The sequence below is a fragment of the Micromys minutus genome (genome assembly GCF_963924665.1).
Source record: "Micromys minutus genome assembly, chromosome: 8".
NCBI lineage: Eukaryota > Metazoa > Chordata > Mammalia > Rodentia > Muridae > Micromys > Micromys minutus.
Genome location: NC_137977.1, coordinates 49,559,772 through 49,582,069, shown reverse-complemented (window position 1 = coordinate 49,582,069; position 22,298 = coordinate 49,559,772). Strand labels below are relative to the sequence as shown.

Here is a 22,298-nt window from a genome sequence, read left to right as displayed (position 1 = left end):
AATTTTACGTTATACCATGTAACAGTGGAAGCGGATGGACATTTTAAAGGAAACTGAGGAGTCCTGGAACAATGGGGCCCATGTGAAACCCTCATATCAAAACAGCATACTCACAATACTTGCATAATAAACTCTACAAGTACACACATAGGTAAATAAATGCATGTCTGGATGGGCAGACTCCTTTGCAGCCCAAACAGAGCTTACCCCAGAGAAGAAATGTGGGAGAAAGAGATTAAGGGGAGCAGCAGAGAGGACTTTACCTTGACTATTTATATTATGATTTTTACGTGGACAAAGTTTTTGTTTATTTCTAATTTATGTGTGTGAGTGTTTTGCCTGCCTCTGGGGTATGCACCATGTGCATGCATTGCCTTCAAACATCAGAAGAGGCACTGGAGTCCCTGGGACTGGAGTTTCAGGCAGTAGTGAGCCAACATGTGGGTTCTGGGGATTGAACTTATCCTCTGAAAGAGCAGCAAGTTTTCTCAGCCACTGAGCCACCTCTCCCGCCCCAACAACAAGGTTTTAATGTAATGCCTAGGTAAACTGAAAGAACAGTAATATTATAGCAGAAGTTTGTTTCTGAATTTTCGAATTTTTAAAAATTGAGCACCCACTACAATAGAATTACATTTTTTCTTATGTAAAAATATATATACCATAAAATGTACTTACACACACACACACACACACACACACACACACACACACACACACACACACACACCACAGTCTTAATGTAGCATGATCTCACTCTGTCTGTCCATCTAGTCTGTCAGTGAATTACAGGCCACCACACTCAGCTCTCATCTTAACTGTTTTTTAAGTGCACAGAATCACAGTGTTAACTGTGTGAACATTGTGCAGACTTTTTCATCCTGCAGAACAGAAACTCTTGCCTACTAAGCAGTTCTGTTTTCCTTCCTTCCTTCCTTCCTTCCTTCCTTCCTTCCTTCCTTCCTTCCTTTCTCTTTCTTTCTTTCTTTCTTTCTTTCTTTCTTTCTTTCTTTCTTTCTTTCTTTCTTCCTTTCTTTCTTTCTTTCTTTTTTGAGGAAGGTTTCATTTAGCCCAGCTTGGCCTTGAACTTGCTATGCAGTAAAAGATGACCTTGAATTCCTGGATCTTTCTGCCTTCACCTCCCAAGTGCTGAGATTACAGGCGTTCACCAGCCCACACCTGTTTCTCTGTGGCACACACCAGACTTTATAGTAAAACCATACAGCATGTGCTTTCCAGTAACTGCCTTATTATGTATTTAAGGTTCACTTATATCACACCATCAATCAGAACTTCCTTCCTCTTTTCTTCCTTCCTTCCTTTTTTCCTTCCTCTTCTCCCTTTCCCTCTTTCTACCCCCCCCCCCACTTTGATCTGTAACCCTGACAGGTCTCTAAGTCCCAATCTCCCAACCTTAGCTTTCTGAGTACTAGAATTATCAGCATGTGCCACCATGCCTGGCAAAATATCCTTCCTTTCAAAGTCTAATAGTCCAGTACATGTATTACTGCATGGTGTTTGCTCATCCATCTGCTGATGAACGCCACCGTTTCACTCTTTGTCTACTCCAATAAACAAAGGTGTATATGTGTGTACAAGCATTTCCTGAGACCCTGTATTCTGTTCTTTTCAAGCGTGGATCTAGAGGTAGCATTGCCAAACAAAATATTCAATCCGAGCCACCATTCTGTTTTTACTGCGCCCTCGGCCCTTTCCATCCCTACCGGTGCTGCCTAAGCCTCCAATCTTTCCACATCCTTCCCAACAGTTATTTTCTACTTGATAGCAGCTGTGCTAATAGGCCCCCCTTTAAGCTTTTGTACTAAAATAACAAAACAGCAGAGCTTTGAGAAGAAAAACTCTAGCCACATGCACGAATACCCACCACCCTTCTTTACTCCAGGCTGCACAAGGAGCCAGTGTGATGCTTATATGCCAAAGCTCCCTGGCTTCTCTCTCTCAAAGGCTCTGCTCCCCTCTGCTGTCCTGGATGTTTTCCTAAGCACAGGCCCTCACTGTAGGCTTCCCTTCTTCCTCCCCTCTGCCTGGACATCCACAGGCCTGGGACCAGGGTGCAGCTGTAACCAGACCCTACCGTAGCTGCTGGGCTGTGCAGGTGGATCGGAATTAATGGCATTAGGGGATCACTCAGGGAATACAACTGTAATTACCCCTCGGATGCTTTCTCCAGGATGACCACATGCAGAACACCAAGAGGGGAGCGAGGTAATGAATCATCAAGTGAATTAACTGGGAGCTGCTCTAATTAGCGTTGTAATCTTTCATGAAAACAGAAATGAATATAAATAATGTGGCCACGAAACCACCAGGACAATTAATGCTTGGGAGTAATTTGGGGTCAGGCAGGGATTCTGGAGGCTGTTTCCACAGGCTGGAACTTTGATAGCTCAGAGGCCATGGCTTCAAACTCTTACACAAGCAAATCTGTCATTGCATTAAGAAGAGCAATGGCTGTATTTTTTTTTCCTTACTGAGATTGGTAAGAAAACAGAGGCTACAAGTGTGAGCTCAAACAGGAGCAGCTCAAAGCCAGGTGAAATAGATTTGGCCAGTAGGGTAAAGAGGTGGGGCTTGGACAAGTGGAGAGCAGCAAAGACTGGGAAGGGAGAGCCATTTTCCTAACGACCGGTAGCCACAAGAGCCCCTTGGTGTTGGTGAAAGTGTCCCTCGGTCAAGACCACATTCCCATGCTGGAATTGATCTATGAGTCAAGTGGAGAATGTTGCTTCAGTTGGCAGAACACTTGCAACACGGACTCCTTTCCTCCCAGCATGAGTCTATAAGGATGCGTCCAACTGTGCACATTTGACCTCTGGCCTCAAATGTGAGCCCAGTAAGCTTCATTAGCCAAAGTCTACAAGTACGAACCGAAGTGTTGAAGGGACACCGAGAACGGAAAGAGTGGATTCGGTGGAGGAGTGTCCAGTCTGGAGATCTCAAAGTGACACTACTCAGGCAGACAGATGCGTCTAGGTGTCTTTGCTAGGGACACCAGAGGTGAATGTGCCAGCACACGGTGTCCTCACAATATCTCTTTCAGTCTGCATGCCAACTAGTGGGCACAAAAATCTCCTAGGTGTTTAGAAGAGGGAAGTGTGTCTGAGGCTACAGAACTAGTAATGGTGCCAGAGAAATGGTTGACTGCCAGGATCTCAGCGACAAGCCAGACTAAACAACACACGCATGCACATACACTTCCCTATGGAAGAGACACTGAGGCAAAGTCTCTGGCTGCTACTCAAAGAAGGTTAGCAGTGAGCATTATCGGTATTAGCAATTAGCAATCATTTGCTACACGTTAGTTGCTCTAAGCGTCTATATGCATCCGCCGATCTTGTCTAAGTCCAGAGACGAATACAATAAACCTTAGAGAGCTTGTCGGGCTGACTATTCTAGTGAATCCTAAAGTTTCCAAAGGGAAAGTAACAGTGAGCTTCTTTGGAACTATTTTGAAAGTATTAACCCAGTGTGTAAGGAATGCCAGCTCTCCAATCACATTTCTAACACCAAAGAGGACCACTGGAATGGTTATCTTGGTGAGATCCAGGAAGAGTGTCACCTGCAGGAGGGCAGGCCCGGGGATTAGGCTACCTCTGTGTCTCTTTTCCAAAGGGGGGGGGGCACTGATATTCACATCTCTTGTATCAAATAAGAGTCCCATGAAAAAAGTTACAAATCGGAACACTAAGCACCACGTAGGCAACAGGCACGAAACACAAAGACTTTGGAATGCCAAGGCAAACAAGCTTAATTTAACAAGGCAGAGCTTGATTACTAAGGCTGAAGCTTCTTCACATCCACAGTGTGCTGGTTAGATGTTTTTATCAAGTTGACACAACGTAGCCATGTGGGGAATAAGGGATCTCAACTGGGGAACTGCCTCCATCAGATTGATCTGTGAGCATTCTTTTAATTGCCAAATGATGTAAGGCCACCCAGCTCACTGTGGGCAATACCATTCCTAGGCAGGTGTCCAGGGCTATATAGAAAAGATATCTGAGCAAGCCAGTAAACAGTGTTCCTATGTGGTCTCTACTTCAGTTCCCGAGTCTGGGTTCCTGCCTTGAGCATCTGGACTGGTTTATCTTCATGATGGGTTATAACCTGTAAGCCAAATAAACTCTCCCCAAGTTACTTCTAGATATGGCATTTATCACAGCAGTGGAGATGCAAACACCGGGGAAAGGGGAGCTGTGTATCGCATGTATCATACCCTGTGTATGCGGAACAAAATTATCTACCCGATGGAACTTGGAAATATTTTTCAATTTAATTTTAAACAGATGATGAAGCAAAGAGAATTTAATTATGGGGAGTAATATAGAGCATGGTGATATGTTTGTCAAAAATCACGTCTGGGGGTTTAAAGTGTTTTTTCTTTTTCAGACAGCACCTGAAATATCTATGCTAGTACCATGTCCAAGAATACAAGTCTTGGAAATCAATGGGATCACCTCTCTGAATTAAGGATGCACAAAAGAGAGCAGCTGACATCCATATAAATCAGCTCAAGTAGCCCTCTGCGTACCGGACCATTAGGAGACAGGCAGAGAAGAAAATGCAAATGAACACGTTATCTGGGGCATGCTCACTAATGGAAGACATCCCTTAACATCTGCACGGAGAATTGTGACAAAACGCTCAAGTTTTTTTTTTTTTTTTTTTTTTTTTTTTTAATCCTGCTTACCATTAAAAAAAAAAAAAAAAAAAAAAAAAAGTATGACCCAGAAGAAGAACCTGGGGCTTAAGCACAAAACAAAATCCAAGACACTGTTAGACTTATCAATGAGAACAGTGTGTCTTTTGGATACTGCCTTCAAATGTTTCTGCAGTCATTGTAAAACTACACAGCTTCTGAATCTTTGGTTTGGTTTTACCAATGCAGAATAACCATGATCTAACCCCCCTCCCAATAAACAACCGTTCAATACATAGTCGGCAATACAACTATGTTGTATTGCTTAACATGTATAAGGCCATGAGTTCAATATTCAGTAATGACAAAGGAAAGGAGCAACAATGAATGTGTGCAAACATACACAACCTAATCTCTGGATGACTGTGATCCGTAGATTCTAAACTCCAGAGTGACATGAAAAACATTGGATATAGCTACAGACAGCAGCCATGGGCAACAAGGATATGACTTTCCCCCTAGAGGAAAGGAGAACCACAGTGTGTGTGTGTGTGTGTGTGTGTGTGTGTGTGTGTGTGTGTGAGTGGCGGGAAGGGCTGCTAAAGTGAATGGTAAGATGAGCTAAGGAGCTGTATTGTGCTGTTTGGGCAGATGACTATATTTAGATGTGCAGGGTCAACTCAGCTGGAATGATGTCATTAAGGAAGAACGGAGGAGATGAGGAAGGACGAGGATGGAGAGGGGGGGATATTCCAGATGGGGACGCAGTTATGCAAATACATGGGTTTGATAAATAGGACCATGTATGAAGGGAAGCAGAACCGCCTGGCTGGAGCTGGTTACCTAGGGGAGAGAGGCAGGAATATGGGTCCCTTTCCAACTGCATGTTATTCTGTATTCCTTGTCTGACAGCTATGAGCTGAAGTCCTGGTTAAGACTTAACTCTAAGATTCCCTTTAAAATTAATCGTCATTATTAATGGTACTGGTGAGAACCTGATAATGAAAAATACTCAATACTTCTAAATGATGCAACAATTTCCGATTAAGTTTTTTTCTTGAGAATATTATGTAATAACTCAGGGATGTCTATAATGATCAGAAGACATATTATATAAAGTATTTCTAAATGTATTCACAAATATATATAGATAATGTATATATCTAACCTCTGTTCTCTCAAACTTAGTCAAATAGGGTCGCACTGTCAAGTGAATAGGTGGTCCATGCTGTGTTCTAAATGCCACAGGTATCCCAATTTAGGAGACCAGGGAACATTTCCTAGAGTCAAAACTGGAAGTTGAGTTTCAGTCCATTGAGTGTGGAGGAAACACTTTGGCCCAAAATGTTATTCTGGTGTTTGAGAAACTACAGCAAGGGCAGCTTGTGTCTAACACAGAGTGAATGTATGGGACTATAAGAGAAAAAAAAATCACAGATCAGAACACACAGGGGCAGTGTGTTCCACTCAGGGACCTGGACATGGCTAATTTATGCTTGACAGACGGAAGAACAATAAGGGGGAGGAGGAGAAGAATCGGAGCTGATATCCTGACTTATAGATTAAGTTTTTATACATAGTATTGTTATTTAAAATAAAAATTTCAAATTTGATGGTGGTGAGAATGGCTGAAGGCTGAGCAAATGAAATCACTCAAAGATAAATTGTGTTTGGGGTCATTTAGGCAAAGATGACCCATCACAGACAAAAACAAGTTCCTGAAGCTTCAGAGAGAGGGGGAGAGATACCAGGGCTGGAGAGAGACCTGGAGTCCTTAGTATAGGGAGATAATAATCACATCGATAAGATCTTCCAGGGTGAGGCAACACAAATGGCCAATTAATATTTGAAAAGTGTTCAATACCCTTAGCCATCAGAGGAATGCAAATTAAAAGTACATTGTGATTTCATTTTACCCCAGTCCAAATGGCTATCTTGGAGGAAACACGTGGAAGTAGACATCAGAGAGGATATGGAGAAAGAAAGACCCTTATGTACTGCTGAAGAGATTTCAAACTAGCAAGGTCTGAGGAGAAATCAGTGCAGAGTTACCCCTCCCCCCCCCAAAACCCCTGAAAACAGGCTGTTGAAAATTGAGTGTGTGAGGGTCGGAGTGGGTGTATATTGATGTGGGCTGGCCATGTCAAGGACCCTGGAGCCTCAGATCCATAGGGAAATGGCAAGGTCTTCTCATCTCTGTGTGGATGTTGGTAGTGTGTGTAGAGAAGTCCACCATAACTTTCCCCCCTGGATATTTACAGCCTAAACACTGCTCCCTGCAGAGACTGCTCATACCACAGTTGGCTAAACGTGTCTCCTCACTCCAGCTGTGTGCCACAACCTCCACCTCCTTATTCAGCTCTATGTAACAATGCCGCCTTTCCATCCAACTCTGGGTAATAATCACTCTGCGTTTCAGGGATGCTGTGCTTTCTTCAACCAAAGCCTAGACCAGCCAATCCCAGCTTGTGTCTGTGTGTCTGTGCTGTATTTTCTTCATTGTTTGCCACCCCAGTCAGCTCTATCCATGGAGCCATTTGGGATGTATAAGATTACCATATGGTCCAGACATACACTCCTGAGTGTATCCCTGAAGGATTCTAGATGTGCATACTACAGAGATACTATACATGCATGCTTGCTGCTGCACTAGCCACACTGGCTGGAGAATGACAGCCTACACGCCTATTAACGGAAAAATGCATACAGAAAGTATAGCACACAGACACATATTTCATTCAGCTACAAAGAAAAATAAGATTGTGACAGTTGCTGCAAAGTGGATGAGACTAAAAAGCATTATGGTTCTCCAAAGAAGCTAGGTACAGATTTACATGTACACACACACATATACATACACACAGAGACAGACAGACATATGCATGCACACAAAGACACATACACACATACACACATACAGACACACAGTAATACAAAATAAGTACACTCACACAAACACACATGCATTCACACAAACATACACACATACGCCCAAACACACACACACACACACACACACACACAGAGAGAGAGAGAGAGAGAGAGAGAGAGAGAGAGAGAGAGAGCATGAAGAAGAAAGAGGAGAAGAGGACTAATGTTAGTGAGGGCAACAGAAGATACAGCACATGAAAGCGACTGTTTGACAGGAACTTTTGAGAGACAGGGAGAGAGGAAGGGAAGGACCTGAAGAGAAGAATAAGAACAAAGTGTAATAATATACATTTATAAAAGTGTTACAATGAAACACATTATTTTGTGTTCTATCTCAAAGCTTAGATTAAAATATTAAAAAAGAAAGATCTTCAGTGTTGAGTATCATTAGTGGAGAGAATCACACAGCCCAGGGGAAACACTGCTGTAGAGGGACACAGTGAGAGGAGGCTGGGGAGGAGACTGGGAAGGTGTACCCAGGCACAGAGAGACTCTTCTGTCACTAGGCTCTGCCTCCCCAACAACCACTTAGTAATAGATTAGGCCTGGACTAGGATTCCTTAAAATAAAGGCAAAGAGGGCTTTACATGTTAATTAGTTTGGGGAATGAGAGAAAGCGAGGGAGTGGGGAAAGGAGAAAAGGAGAGGGAGAATGTTATATTAGAAATTAATGGTAACAGTGAGGGTGGCCAACAGTGTGAAATTCTTCAGAGAGGCTTGTTAAGCTAAGAGCTGAGATGTGAACTTCAGTTACAATGACAGTAATGGGTAAGTACAGGTTTTGGATTTAGAAATGGCTGAGATAGAACTGCCAAAGGTTGAGGCTAACCGCACAGGTAAGGGATAATTTGAGCTACAACACGTCTCTGTAGAAATGGAGGGAGGAGATTAAGGTGGGATGAAGGGCATTTTCAAAAGGAGATGGGGGAGTAAAGGCCTGAGGCTGCTGATGTGATGAAGCAGTTGAGGGAGAGGTGAAGGGAAGGGTAGGTAGGGTCCTGAGGAGGGAGGAGAGCCTAAGGCTCAAAACAAGTCACAGGAGTCAGCCTTCAATACCAAGACCACTTCTCTCTCCTTATAAAAATGGAAGAGAGGGTCAGGGGTAAGACACAGAGTGTGAGTAAAGAACCTGCTTTTGTGCCTTCAGTGTGACCCAGAGGGAACTTTGGTACACAGTAGGAGACAACCGAATCCTTTTTAAAAATGTCCTATACATCTTAAAGTTATGAGCCTATTTAGAAAGGGGTTGATTTGGAAAGATATGAAGCTATTTTATTGTATTTATCTTTCATGTTTAAAGTCAAAGACTATAGAAAAGGCCCCACTAGATGACAACTTGTCAAGGTGTATTTTAAGAGCCACACTGAATCTATCACAAAGACAGTGAATTCAGACTATATCTTGAAGTATTGAGAGATGGCGGAGGGGGAAGGAGAGGAGAGAAATTTAAAGGGGCTATGCTGATTGTCAATGTTTTACCTAACATTGTAAAAGTATAACCTAATACCTGCTTAGAAAGGGAATCTGAAAATTGAGATTATACAGCTTAAGAAAGTTAAAGAAATCACTTTAGTCGGAGCTTTCAAGACTAGTTTTTAGATACAATCAGTTATCTTCATAAAGGGCCACCTACAACTTTAAAATAAATAGCCAAAAAAAAAAAAAAAAAAAAAAAAAAAAAAAAGAAATTCATGTATTATGCCCTGGGCCTTTTTGCGAAGAAGAGACTCTTCTGTAAATAGGTTCTGCCTTCCTAACAACCACTTAGTAGTAGATTAGGCCAGGACTAGAATTTCTTAAAATAAAGGCAAAGAGGGCTTTACATGTTAATTAGTTTGGCAAACTCAAGAGATATTTTACCAAAAGCCAGAGAGATGCAAATTATGCCCAATTATTGACTGACGGGACTCACCTGCTTCTGAGTATCAAAGGCCAGACAGAGTTAGAGGTCAGCACTTAAAGCCAGCTCTTGCCTTGTACTGAGTAGCCTCAATATCTTGGCTCTTTCTGTGTTGGGGGAGCATCTGGAAGTAAATATCTCCTTAAACACAGCCCCACCACCAGTGACAATAAAGCAGCTAAACTTGGGCTTTAGGTTTATATGAGTTGATCTCTTATTATTGGGTTTATTTGAAAGGTTGCTGCTGATTTAGTGTGAGAATGCTGCCTAATATAATGAGGCTTGTGTTTAAAAAAACCCAGCAGCGTGCAGGTGGAGAGTCAAAGCACTTACCTGCCTACATACGGGGGAAAGGGGCAACCAGGCACAGAGCTTAGAAGAAAGTTGAGATCTTAAAGCGCGTGTTGAGAATGCCTTTTAAGATGACAGGGAGAAGGAAGCTACATTTGGACAACTCTACCCTGCCTTCTTGCACAGATATCCTGCTCTTCCCCCTTGGGAGGCAAGGTGGGTTTTCTTATTTGTTTTTCCAAGAAAACATCCAATGTGAGAGGGAAATATGCAGCCCTATCCCACCCCCTTAGGCACAGAAATCTACAGGGCTGGAGTAGATTTCTACTCAGGTCAGGTCCCTACCGTGAATCTTGGCAGAGGGTCCTGCAGCCAGGCAGGGCAGCTGGAGGGCTGCTCCGTGGCGCTGTTCAAGGTGCTGAAGCTCTTCAGGCATGGAGGCTACAACCCACCCACAGGCACTAGGCTGGGGGTTGGGAGGTGATTCTGGAAACAGCTACATCCCATAAAGCCCCATCCTTAGTATTTAAGTCCACCTCACTGGCTTAGGTCTTTGCTTTTCTCTTCCTCAACCTCACCGTATCTCCTTCTCTCTAGTCTCCTTTATCATATTTTATCTTTGTGTATCTGCTTATCAGTCATTGTCTTCTCTGGCACCATCAACTTCTTCCACAGGTGGCCACGTCTCCTTGGTCCCATGCACATTTCTTGCTTTCTCTGTCACTCCAAACACCACCCAACTTAGCAGGATGTTGTTACCTCAACTGCTCAAGACCTTATTCATGGTAGGACTATTGGCTGACAATGAAACAGAGGCTCGATTCTCAAAGGAGCATGTTAGCAACAGGCAGCAATGTGAAAGATTGGGAATGAAGCATCAGTATGCGACAGGAAGTGAAGGAAGGGGCCTTGGGTAAGGTGAAGCTGACTACAGATTAGAGACTCCTAGCAGGTGGAACTGTAGTTACCAGTGTCTTTGTAGCAAGTCTTGACTCTTCCCCTATTTCAGTCTGTACCTTCTGCTTGATACAAGTAATGCATTCATATTCTGTTCATGCTAAAAGCGCTGTGTGCACATTTCTATTTACTGTAATGCATGGTAATAGAGGGAACATAAATAGACTAGGGAGGGTTTGTGGGAGGAGAGAGAGAGAGAGAGAGAGAGAGAGAGAGAGAGAGAGAGAGTGTGTTAGTGAGCACGCATGTGCTCATGCTCAGATCAAAACTGTTTAATCAGCAATAACGTGATTCAGCAGTTGGGAAATGTAAACACTTGGTGAAACTGCTTGCTTTGGTCAAAACCCTGGAGAGGCCCAAGAGACTGGCCAAACTCCAAGGAAAGCAGTGCCAGCAAGATGCCCCCCTCCCTTGGACAAGGGGCAGAGGCTGACTCCACCAGCAGATTACTACCGTGACCTTTGACTTTTTCAGCACACACTCATTTGGGTTGGGGTTAATGGCACTTTGCAGGGAGCTCCAATTGAGTAAACAAAAAATGCCTTGCCCTGTTCTAATGGATCACATTATTCTGAGGCCTAAACCTTCATCTAGGCCCCTGCAGCTGCTCTGCAGGTCAGGCTACCAATAAAGCAATTAGCCAATGAGAAAACTCTTCTTCCTGGAGGGGGGACTCTGAGCGGTCTGCTGCAGTTGCTGCCCTTTGCTTTGGGTTGTTTTTGGTTTTGTTTTTAACAGGCAACCTGAATCGGTTGGAGCTTCTTACATCATACTCCAGGATAAGGGTAGTGAAATTGTATGTTTGCTAGAAGTGATATTTTAAGGGGCTAGTCCCTTGCTCAATACAACCTAGAGAGCCCACTGCTTTCTGTTCAATTAACCTGAACCATAGCTGAACTCTGCCCTTTGAACTCACTCGGCAGATAAATACATTAGCTCACCTAAGGAATCATTAATATTTTTCAATCATGTAAGACAAACATGAGTGTACAAAAACAATCTAAGAGATAGCCAATTGAGAAGAGTTCATATGCCATGTTGAAAAAAAAATCACGAATGAATGTTACTTACGGAACAAAAAGGGGTTAGAAAAGAAAGGATGGAGCTGTGCCAGTCATTCAAGGGACAAAGGGACTTTCATTTTCATATCTGCAAGTGAGAGAAACACTAAACCATATGTAGCAACTCCCACTTTATCCATAGTGCTCTATGGGAAATTGTGTACTTCATTCCCAAACTGGCTTCTACTGTTCCCATCGACATGGGGCTAAGCCCCCTCTTCTCATGCAGTTTTGGTGTCCAAAGTCATATATGGAATCCAAGATATTGCAACTGTAGGTACCAATTCTATTCTTGATTTTCCACAAACAAACCACAACAATTATTGTGTCAGAAACAGTGCTTTTTACATGAACAAGTTTAAATGAGCCAAGTTAGTGGTTCACTTGAAATCATCTCACATTAGGAAATGTTCATAAGACACTGCTAGTCTTTGCATAGAAGCTGACTTTCATTTGTGAGAGGGGGGAAAAAAGGAGGGGCGTTGCTAAATGCATCTAATTTATCTTTATCTCTGCATGTCATTTCAGAGTGATCAAAACATGCCCAGCTGTGTCACTATATGTTTCAGTCTGATTTAATTTCACTTCCCACAATTCCGTCCCCTGCCCCCTCCCCTGCCATCCCCCCTCTTCATTTTTGTTTGGCTTGGAATGTGGGCTTAATGCCCAGCTATCCTCGATGAGAACACTTAGAGGAATATCATAGGCATGAAGGGTAAATCTATTGAACGAGGGTCTTTAACTATGTGGTTTCCTTAAAGGGAAAGGTTGGATCAATAGGATCAATATGAAAGGTTTCCCTGGCCCTGCATAAAAGGGTAAGGGCTTCTCTTTTCACTGGTTTAACTTTACTCTCTGACAAATGCAAATCAATGGATCTGTGTTTACAACAGATTCCCTAACAGACTCAGCTTGGGCAAAGCCCAAAGCCTCACCCTAGGAGGTGGGGAGACCAAACTGCTCCAGGGAGATGCTCTGGGGTAGAATGGGAAATCGCTGGTAATAGCCACCAAGCAAGAACTGGCTTAATATACATCCAGACTCCACTGCCTGTGACCTCTCCAATGGGTGGGGTAAAATGCAAGACAGATGGGTTCCTTTAAGAGTGTCAGGCAATATAATGCTCACGTTCTGGGTGCTGGTGAGGCAGTCAATACAGCTTCTTATCAATAAAGATCCGAGAGGCTGACCTCACAGAAGCTGTGCTGAGGTTTCTGCAAAGAGAGAGGCTGAACACTTGAGTCCTGTCAATGCTCATTTCACACTTCCTTAGGTGGCAACTGGGGCTTCTTGGTCATGACAAATCAAACCACAAGAATGGTGGTTCACCTTTTAAAACTGTGATGCCTCCCAGAAATTACACGATTTTGAGTCGGTACCAGTCACAGAGAAATTATGTTTCTTCCTACAGGAGAAAGTATATGTATAGTTGATTATGGGAACCAAAGTCTAATGCTGATTAAATTACACTGGAGGTGTGCTTCCGACCCAAACAAAGTCTGCTTTCTACCGAAAGAGTGAGTAATGGATTCTCAAGTAGTGAGAGATGCACCAAGGAGGTGTGCAGAGCCTGCTGGCCCTCGGGGGGAAAATGTGTGTGGACTCTTATTCATAATAAGTGCCTACAGCCTCTAAGAATTCTGCTTCCCTAGTGAGACAACCTCTATCGCTAGGCTCTGTCTGTCTACTCTGTCAGAAATCACAAGTCTGGGATATCCAGTTAACTCCCCTGCCTCCTATGTCTCTACCCAATATAACCCATGTGATCTTTACAGTCACTGTTTTGCCTGACACTTGGAAATCAAAACATTACTCTCAGAGGCACTAAGGTTGTGTGAAGGGAAGGCTGGGGTGAAGAGGAGTGGCACTGTCTTTCACCAGGAGAAGTCACTTAGTATCCTCTGAACCAGGCTGGCTAGAGAACCACACAAGACATGCATTCATCTTCTGAAGGAAATGGCACTTCTCAGTTCATATGGGCGAGAAAAGGCCCTCCAAAAGGATGAAAGCATATACTACCCAGAGAGTGTGCCCATGAAGTTTTAGCCCAAGCACCCCTGTTTCATCTTCTTCCCTAGAGCCATTTACCCAGACAATTATCTCTATTTATGCCCCCCCTTTCTGTTTCTCTTCCTTTGGCAAGAACCCAGAAACCAAATCTCTCTGCTTTCCCTTTGAGGTTTTCATTTCTCTGGAGATCCCCCCAGGATGATACCACTTTTTGCAAAGACATGTTCTGACAACCCTAGCTACTAGCCATGCCCTAAGCTACACTTTCTTCCCAAGGGCTCCTGTTCCCCTGTCCTCTGCTCTTCTGTGTTCATGGTTATTTTAAATCTAGAGAATTCGAAGGGAGGGACCTTTTTGTACCCAGAGGTGATCATTAAATGAATGTCTGGAAAGAGAGTCCGGGGTCTGGACGGTCCTGACTTAAGAATGTAGCTGTTGCTAAGACATTATAGGGACAAAGAAAACGTGGAACAATCGATTTAATTCTCACCCTACGCATTTCAGCAGGAATCCTGCCGTTTAGATTTTAAATGGGGGGGGGGTGTGATCCAAGAGCTCCACTCTGCAAAGACCACACTCAGCCCTCCTAGAGGGGAGATGGTGCCGGATAAAACAGAAGCCATCCGGAGCTTACAGACAGTGGACCTTCCACTCCAAATGCCACCTAAGCTCCTTGGGGTATCTTGTGACCACACAGCCTTGAGAGACTAGGTACTTTGCTCCCTTGTTTTAAAGAAAGCCACTGGTGGGAAGATAAGAAATTTCCACCTGATCTTTCCCATGTTCAAAGCAAAACTAAGATTTACATCTCCTTTTCTCCCCCCCCCCCAATTTTTCTTGGTGAAAGTAAGAAAACACCCCTTACCATCATGTGTAAGACACTCTTGAAGGAAAAATTAGTTTACTCATATATGTGAATATATTTATTACACACACACACACACACACACACACACACACACACAACTAAGACAGCTTTCACTCTCTCTATTTAAAAAAATTCCCTCAATGCTCCTTCTCAAAGAACAAGCCACCATTTAGCAAGAAACTGGATTAAGAACGCAGTTCTTTTTCCCTCCTCACCCATAGATGGAAAGAATAACCTCTAGATTTTTAAAAAATCTGGTGGATTGTATGTGTGTTTCAGATCAACCCCCCCCCCACACACACACACCAAGAATGGGCCTGTGGCCTCAGAGTAGGTTGGAAAAGTGTAGGGTATGTGTTCCCTTACTTGCTTTGCCTAAGATCTCAGCACACCAAGATAGAGGAGGTGAGATCCTGCCAGTGGAGAACATGATTAGTTCACCGCAGATCAGGCTATTCAGAGGGATGAGGCCTATTAGACTTTTGGTACTGATAGTGGTTCAACAGGCCAACTAACTCAGGGGTGTAAACTCTGCAATTCGGAGTTTTAGTGCTGAAACCTGTAAGAACCGGACCATTAAAGCAGTACGTTTGCTGACGGCTTTAGACACATTTCGAAACTTAGTCAAGAACGAATTTCAAAACTAAGGCTTCTCAGAACGGTTTTGATGGAGGGAGGGAGGGAGGGAGGGAGATTGAAAGGGGGGGCATTCGTAGACACAGACAGAGGGAGACAGAGACAGAGACACCCAGCGTGAAAGACAGAGTACTAGTCAGCGATCCGTTGGATCAAGTACGATGGTCAAGGGCAGGGAATTAGGCGTTTTGTTGTTGTTGTTTTGTTTTGTTTTGTTTTGTTTTGGAGCAGGATCACCAATTGTCATCCCAAATAGTGCAGAGATCGTAGTGTGCGCAGCGGTGGGTAAATGGGACCCAGGAGCCCTGTGCAAGGCCAAGAAAACCCATAGAGAAGGGAGCTGGCTCCAATGGCTGCTCGCGGGAGGAGTTGCGGTCAGACCTGAGAACCCGGCCTCAGCTGGCGTGGCCAGAGCGCCAGGGATCCTGGGCACTGGCGAGCGCTCTTCTGGGAAGAGCGAGCCGGCCGTCGGACTTACTGGAAACGTGCCGGATCAGGTTCCAGATCAATGAAATCTGGGTCCACACGTTTACGTTATTGTTGCCAGCATTAATGCTCTTTTAATCTTCTAAACATTATCAGCATCGATCTCCCTCCATATACACATTTGTTTGAGAAAGTGACATAACCACACCGTGGAAAGCCTGGAATAAAAATAAATGCGCCGCCCCTCTAATCCACCGCTCCCGGCGGCCTGGAATACTTCTCGGAGCTCGGGTTCACTCCGCTCCCTTGCGTCCCGCCTTCTACAAGCTCCTGTCCATCTCAATCTGTGTTAGGAAAGCGTTCTTTGGGGACTAGAGACTCGACACCGCCAGGACACCGGCAGTGAGCTTTACAGTTACTAATCTGATCAGCCAGCAAGCTGTCTGCTCTGCACCGCTGTGTGTTCGGTTTGACTTCCTGACTCGGATCTCCAAACTAAGCCCCTGGGAGAGGTGGGCTGGGTCCCCGGACTGGGCAAGCAAGGTGGTCGGAAATGCTGGGTGGGGGATGGAAGTGGTGGAGACCCACTTCTAGCCCTTCATTTTTAGCAAAAACCTGTCTTCCACGTCATCTAAAAGCCCCGGTACCGCGCGGCAGGAGACGCGCATGTATGAACGTCTGATCACACCACTGAGAGGGTGCGTCAAGTGGGCCCGACGGCGTCGAGTTGGTTAAGGACTTTAAACCCTCCTGAACCGAGTTTGCTCTATCCTGTCAGTTTAGGGGCTGCTTCCTGGAGGTCTTCGCGCAGTTGACACTGGAGCCCGGCTCCCGGAGGGCCAACAGCAAAGCCTCGCTCCCAGGAGGCAGAAACCTCAGTTATGACGGTAATAGCAGCCACGTTTTTGTTTTCCTGCGTTGGGAAAAACAACAAACGACAACAATAATAATGATAAAACCCCTCGTCTTTAAAGTCTCGGGTTTCCTCCACCAAGTGATGGACTCTCAGGGTTCTTCCCTGAGCTCTTGAGGTTCCTCCTAGTTGGCTTTTGTGCGCCCGTGCAGAGGCCCTGGAGGATCAAAGCCAGAGAAAGTGTGCTCAAACCTGCGTGAGTTTGTCCTCGGGCCAGGATAATAATAAGGGCCCAGCGGGATCCCGTCTTGGGCCACTCCCAGCCTATTTGACCAGTTGTTAGCATTAGTCGGCTCTCACCTCCCAGTGAGTGCAGAGTTTCTTTCCCTGACTTCTACGTTGGGACAATCCGAACTCCCCTAACTTGGTCCGAGTCCTTTCTGCTGAATACCCGAACGTGGCCGTGCTGACAGCAGAAAGAGTGGGAGGGTTCATAAGCTGGCTGGAAGATCCAGCTTTTCGGATGACTGGGTATACTTGACCTAAAAATAGATCTTGAAGATGGTAGCCAAATCTAAGAATCCCTCTGACCCTTGCAGAGATAGAGATAGATAGATAGATAGATAGATAGAGAGAGAGAGAGAGAGAGAGAGAGAGAGAGAGAGAGAGAGAGAGACTATACACAAGGTGGCCGGATGTGGCCCAGGTTGTGAAGGTGCTGGGCTGGGACAGTCATCCTGGGGAGTCACTGACTTGTTTAACCCCAGGATCCCAAAGGCCCAACTCCCGGATGCTTCCCAGCGGGTTTCCCCATCGATCAATAACAATCAAAGGCCTCCCTTTTCTCCTCTGTGCTATTCTGTTCCCTACTCTACTGAGCGCATAAGACCTATTTACCGGTCTCCAGCTTCTGCCGCAGCGTCTGAAGGGGCTGATCTACTGACCCCACACTGAAAAGCCTCCTATAACCACTCAACGCACTTGTAGTTGCCGATAAAACGGTCAGATAAAAAAGGCGAAGGCTCTTGTTTCCTTTCACCTAAGGTTATAAAACAGATTTTCACAGTTAAATGTTTGAGCAAAGCCTGGTCCTCAGCTACTTTTTCTGTCTGTGATCCCCGCCGGAAATGGTCTGGAAGGCTTGCTTCCAGGAGTCACCAGGCAACTCTCCAGGAGTTTGGGGATGACAGCCCCAGGTACCACACTCTTCCTCATCCACTGTAGGAAAGCTCGTTGCCGGGGGAGGTTTAACTTCCAACACAGACGGAACGCTAGTGTCTTTAAACAGCCCTGTCCTTTGCCGGACGGGCGTGAGGGGGCGGCAGCGCTCCGAGATGGGTCAGAGAGTTGTCATCGAGCCTTTTACTGTACCCCAAGGATCAGCTGCCAAGTTCCTTCTGCCCCCCCCCCGCCCCCAAACGCCGGAAAGCAACCAAACCCTGAGACCCCTTAGAGCTCCTACAGTATTGAGGAATGGGAAGTCTAAAACGAAGAGTTTACCATAACGAGAGCAATATCTAAGCCTCCAACTCTCAAAGCTTTATCTTTGCTAGGGACCAGGAGCAAATCCGAGGAGAGTGTAGAAGCGAATGAAGAATAAGCTAACGGAGAAAAAAGATTGAAGTCGGCTTCGAACTCTATTCAAAACTGTCCGCAGCCCACTGATTTTGAGGGGAGTTCTCTGGAAGAAATTTCTCTCTTTTTTTCCTTTCTTTTCTTTACCCTTTTAGATTGACAGGGGAGGTTGCCGGGTAGTGAACAAAACACAAGACTGGGCAAAGGAGGGGGCTGTAGGTGGAAACGCCTCCTTGTTCGGAACAGTGATCACGCTGCGGGACACATCTCTTAGGCCTGCTAGGCAACTGTAGGCTGCACCCCACAAAACCCGGCTTGGTAGTGGAAAAAAGTCTTGAGGGACCGGAATGGACACCTGAGCTAGAATACACCAGAGCTAGCGAGCGCCGGATTCAGAACCACACGAGCCCTCCCTAATACGAGTTTTATGCGAATTCCGGCCAACACTAATTGTTCTAGAGCACCAAGAAGCACTGAGAAGTCACCCAGCTAGGTTTGCAGCTGCGTATTGTGTGTCCTCACCAGTGGGAGGTCTGGACACTTTGCCCCTCTGGGTCCGTGGGTCAGGCCTGGGGGACAGAGCAGTCGTAGCACTCTGGGAGTCGGGTTTGCGTGCACAAAAGCTCTCGAAACAGTGTCAGCCGCAGCCCAGGCTGTGTCTTTCGCTTTTGCACCCACCGCCCATACCGAAGGTTTCAGTGTTCCTAGAACAATAGAGGGCTGTACCTCGCCTCTCGGCCGCTAGAGGAGGCACGGAGAGCCGTGCCCGCTCCGGAACAATGTAACCCGCGCGTTGACCGGTCCCCTGCCGCCGGCTGCCAGGCCTCCCAGCCACTCCACAAGGCGCACAATCAGCGCCTGCTTTAATGCAAAGGCGGAGCTTACAGTCTGCTGAGGCCAAGAAGCATTAACTAACTCGCATCTTAATTTCTCAACACCTCTGAGAGAGCGCCTTAACCTCTCCTGGAGACCTAGCAAACCCCAATAAATCCTATTAAATGCCTGCAGCCCAGCAATGGATACAGCCAAGTGAGGCAGCGCGCCCCTTCACTCTGGTGTCTCTCTCTTCCCTTCTCTTTCTAAAGCGATGGTAGGTGGGAAGGCTTGTGGCAGCCCCAAACCTTGGTCTTTGCACCCTCTTATCTGTAGGCAGTGACACAGGAGCTGGCCAGACTCCCTCACTTGGTGGGTCTCAAAGTCCTTGGGTTAACAAGAAAGCATCGGATAGGTTCTGGCACTGGTGTATCCTGGCTGTTAGTTTTTGTAGCCATAAGGCTGTACCTCCTGCCAAAATGACTGACTAAAGAGAGAAGTTTGCCTGCTTCTGTGGGTAGGAGGTGAGTGAAGAACTTTCTCCTCTCTAAGGATCAGAGCTCACTAACAGTCAGAAGCATCTATCTAAGGAGACCCTAAGGCATCCTGGAAAACTCAAATCTGTTGTCCTGGGAGTTCAAGCGCCTACGGTTTTGGCGGAGGGCTGCCGTTCTCCATTTTCATAAGTCCCGAAAACAGGGCTTTGCGAGTCCCGAAAACAGGGCTTCGCAGATCACAAGAACAGGGCTTTGCGTGTCCCGAAAACTGGGCTTTGCAAGTCTCCAGAACAGGGCTTTGCAAGTCCCGAAAACGCTTGCGAGTCCGAGAGCAGGGAGGGCTTTGCAAGTTCCGAGAACAGGGCTTTTCCAGTCCCGAAAACAGGGGCTTGCAAGTCCCCCAAAACAGGGCTTCTAGGGGACACTAAGAGTCCTGACCCCGTCTCACACTGAAGGAAAGGTTGGTACACTGGTAATAGGGCTAAGAAATGGGGGGAGGAGGCTGGTAATGAAAACTCAGAGTCAAGGAGTGCGAAAGCAAGAGATGAAAAAAGGGAGGGGAGAAATAAGGGAAGACAAGAAAGTGAAAATGGAAGAGAAAGAAAAAAGAAAGGGGTGTAGATAGAGGAGAAGGGAGAAAAGCTAAATAGAGCCCGCACACAGACCGGCCCCACAAGCACGCTGGAGCAGTTTCCCCAGCAGGCTGGCTGCCCCGCTGCCCTTGGGGCTTACCTGCCAGGCGTAAGGCAGACATGCGCTGGAACTCTGGCTCCTGCAGCCATTTCCACATCCTGCGGAAGGTCTCCCTGCCAGATTTGAGTTTACTCCAGGGTTTGGGATTCCGGAGCAGGTCGGAGAGAGTCCCCTGAGACCGGCATAGAACCCTCTGTGCGAAGATCGCCTGTGGGATGCTGTAGCGCTTCAGCTCGGCGGTGATACGCTGGGCCACCTCTTTGGTGTTGATCTCTTCCAGCTGCCCCGACGTGGCCACCTGAGAACCCGAGGAGGACGAAGGCGGCCGTTCGCGGCTAGGAGCCAGCACTGGCCCATGGGACTGAGTGTGGCCAGGGTGGTGCAAGCCATTGAGGTGAGACATCATGGCCGCAGGCGGGGTGCCCAGGCCTCGAGACAGGTGTTGCTCACCGCGGGTCAGCATGGCAGTGTGGTGCGCGTCGAAATTGGGGCTGAGCATTTTGTCATGGCCCGGCGGACCATAGTTGGGCAGGCTCTGCTGAGCATTGTGAAGGCCACCCAGCCCGTTGCCCAGCGGCGTGGCAGCTAACGGAGACAGGCTCTGGCTCATACTAGGCATCTCCTTGTAAGGGCTATAAAGGTTGTTCATGGACGGAAGCCCGCGCTCGTCCCGCATCAGAGTGAAGCTGCCACTGACGTTGCCGGACAGACGCTGATGGTGATGGTGGTGGTGATGATGGTGGTGAGGGTGGTGGTGAGGGTGCGGGTGGTGGAACTTGTCTGAGACCGTAGAGATGGGTGGCAGCGGCTGGAGCGGCGTCAGCGTGGTGTAAGTGTTGCTCATGCCCATGCCTGGCGGGGACGAGTCGCAGGACATACTCATGGCGTGGTGCAGCGGGATGGAGAGCTCCGGCCGGTAGTCGCTGCCGTCCAGGATCGAGGCCATACTGGTGACCATGGCCGAGCGCGACGCCGCGGCTGCTGCCGCCGCTGCGGTGCCCAGCTCCTGATGCGCGCTTGGCGGCGGCGGGCCGCGCAGAGAGCCGGCAGCACCGCGGCCCGCGTGGTGGGGGCTGGGGCTGGCCAGCAGCTCCTGCTCATGGCCCGGGCCCCCGCCCCCGCCCCCTCCGCCCCCGCCGCCGCCCCCGCCGCTGCCGCCGCCGACCGGCCCGTGCAAAGTGCCCAGACTTTCCATTGTCAGCTCCGGGTTCATGGCGCAGCCTTCTAGGTCTTTGGTGAGGCATCGATAGGCGGTGTAGGCAGCCTTCATTCAGTCCATCGGGGCCCGGGGGCGGTGGGAGCGGCGGGGGATGCCGGCGGGCTGGCTAGGCACGCGTGGCGTGGTTCGGCCACGGGCTCGGGGGCGGGCGTGGGAGTGCGGGAGTGTGTGCTGGGGTAGCGTGCGTGCGGGTGTGTGCCCCGGGCTGCGGGCAGGCGCGCCCGGGGTGGGGGTGGGGGTGGGGGTGGGGGCGGACAGGGCGTGCGTGCGGGAGAGTGGAGGGGGTGGGGAAGGAGGGAGGGATCACCGGGCCCCGCCGGTTGTGCGGGCGCGCTGCCTCGCCATGTCCGAGCCCACTCTGGCGCCGACGTCTTCTGTTTGGGTGAGCGGGAGCTGTCCAGAAGGGCTCTGCCGCTTGCGGGAGCAGCCAACCTATCCTCCCGGGCCCAGGGCGGGACCGTGCCCGATGGGCATGAGGAGAAACCAATCGGCAGTAGAAGCTGCCTCGGAAGGCAGACCTTCTCTGAGCAGCTGCCAATGGATATAGAAGGGGCGGGGCCGAGCGTTTCAGGTTTGGCTGACAGCTCGGCTCGCCCCCCCACCCCCATTTTTTTTTTTTTTTTTTTTGCTCCTGGAACCAAGCATCAAGGAGAAGAAGGGAGGAGAAGGGGGGTGATGAGGAGAGAGAAAGAAATAAGAGTGCGGTGGACTAAGGGGAATTGTGTGAGAGATCCCGCTTTCTGCCTCTCCTGAGCAGCTATGATTTGGGCTGATTGCTTCGGTTTCTTTAGTCTCACCTCAAAGCTTTCTTCACTCTTGCGAGCTTGTCGTACGGTAAAAACAAACGCGCGCCTCCTAGCTAGCCACTTCCCGAGAGTCCCTCGCCGGGAGCTAGCAGGCTAGCTTTTAAA

General features: G+C 47.4%; 1 protein-coding gene across 1 annotated transcript in view; it reads right to left on the bottom strand.

The window, feature by feature from the left end:
• Positions 1-21,438, bottom strand: part of ONECUT2 (one cut homeobox 2) — a gene marked incomplete at both ends in the record, with an annotated part of 43,490 nt that extends 22,052 nt beyond the window's left edge. The window contains one exon of the mRNA XM_080920236.1: positions 20,208-21,438. Coding sequence (XP_080776362.1) covers positions 20,208-21,438 — 1,231 coding nt within the window. The remainder of the gene's footprint in view (positions 1-20,207) is intronic.
• Between the last annotated feature and the right edge of the window lie 860 nt (positions 21,439-22,298).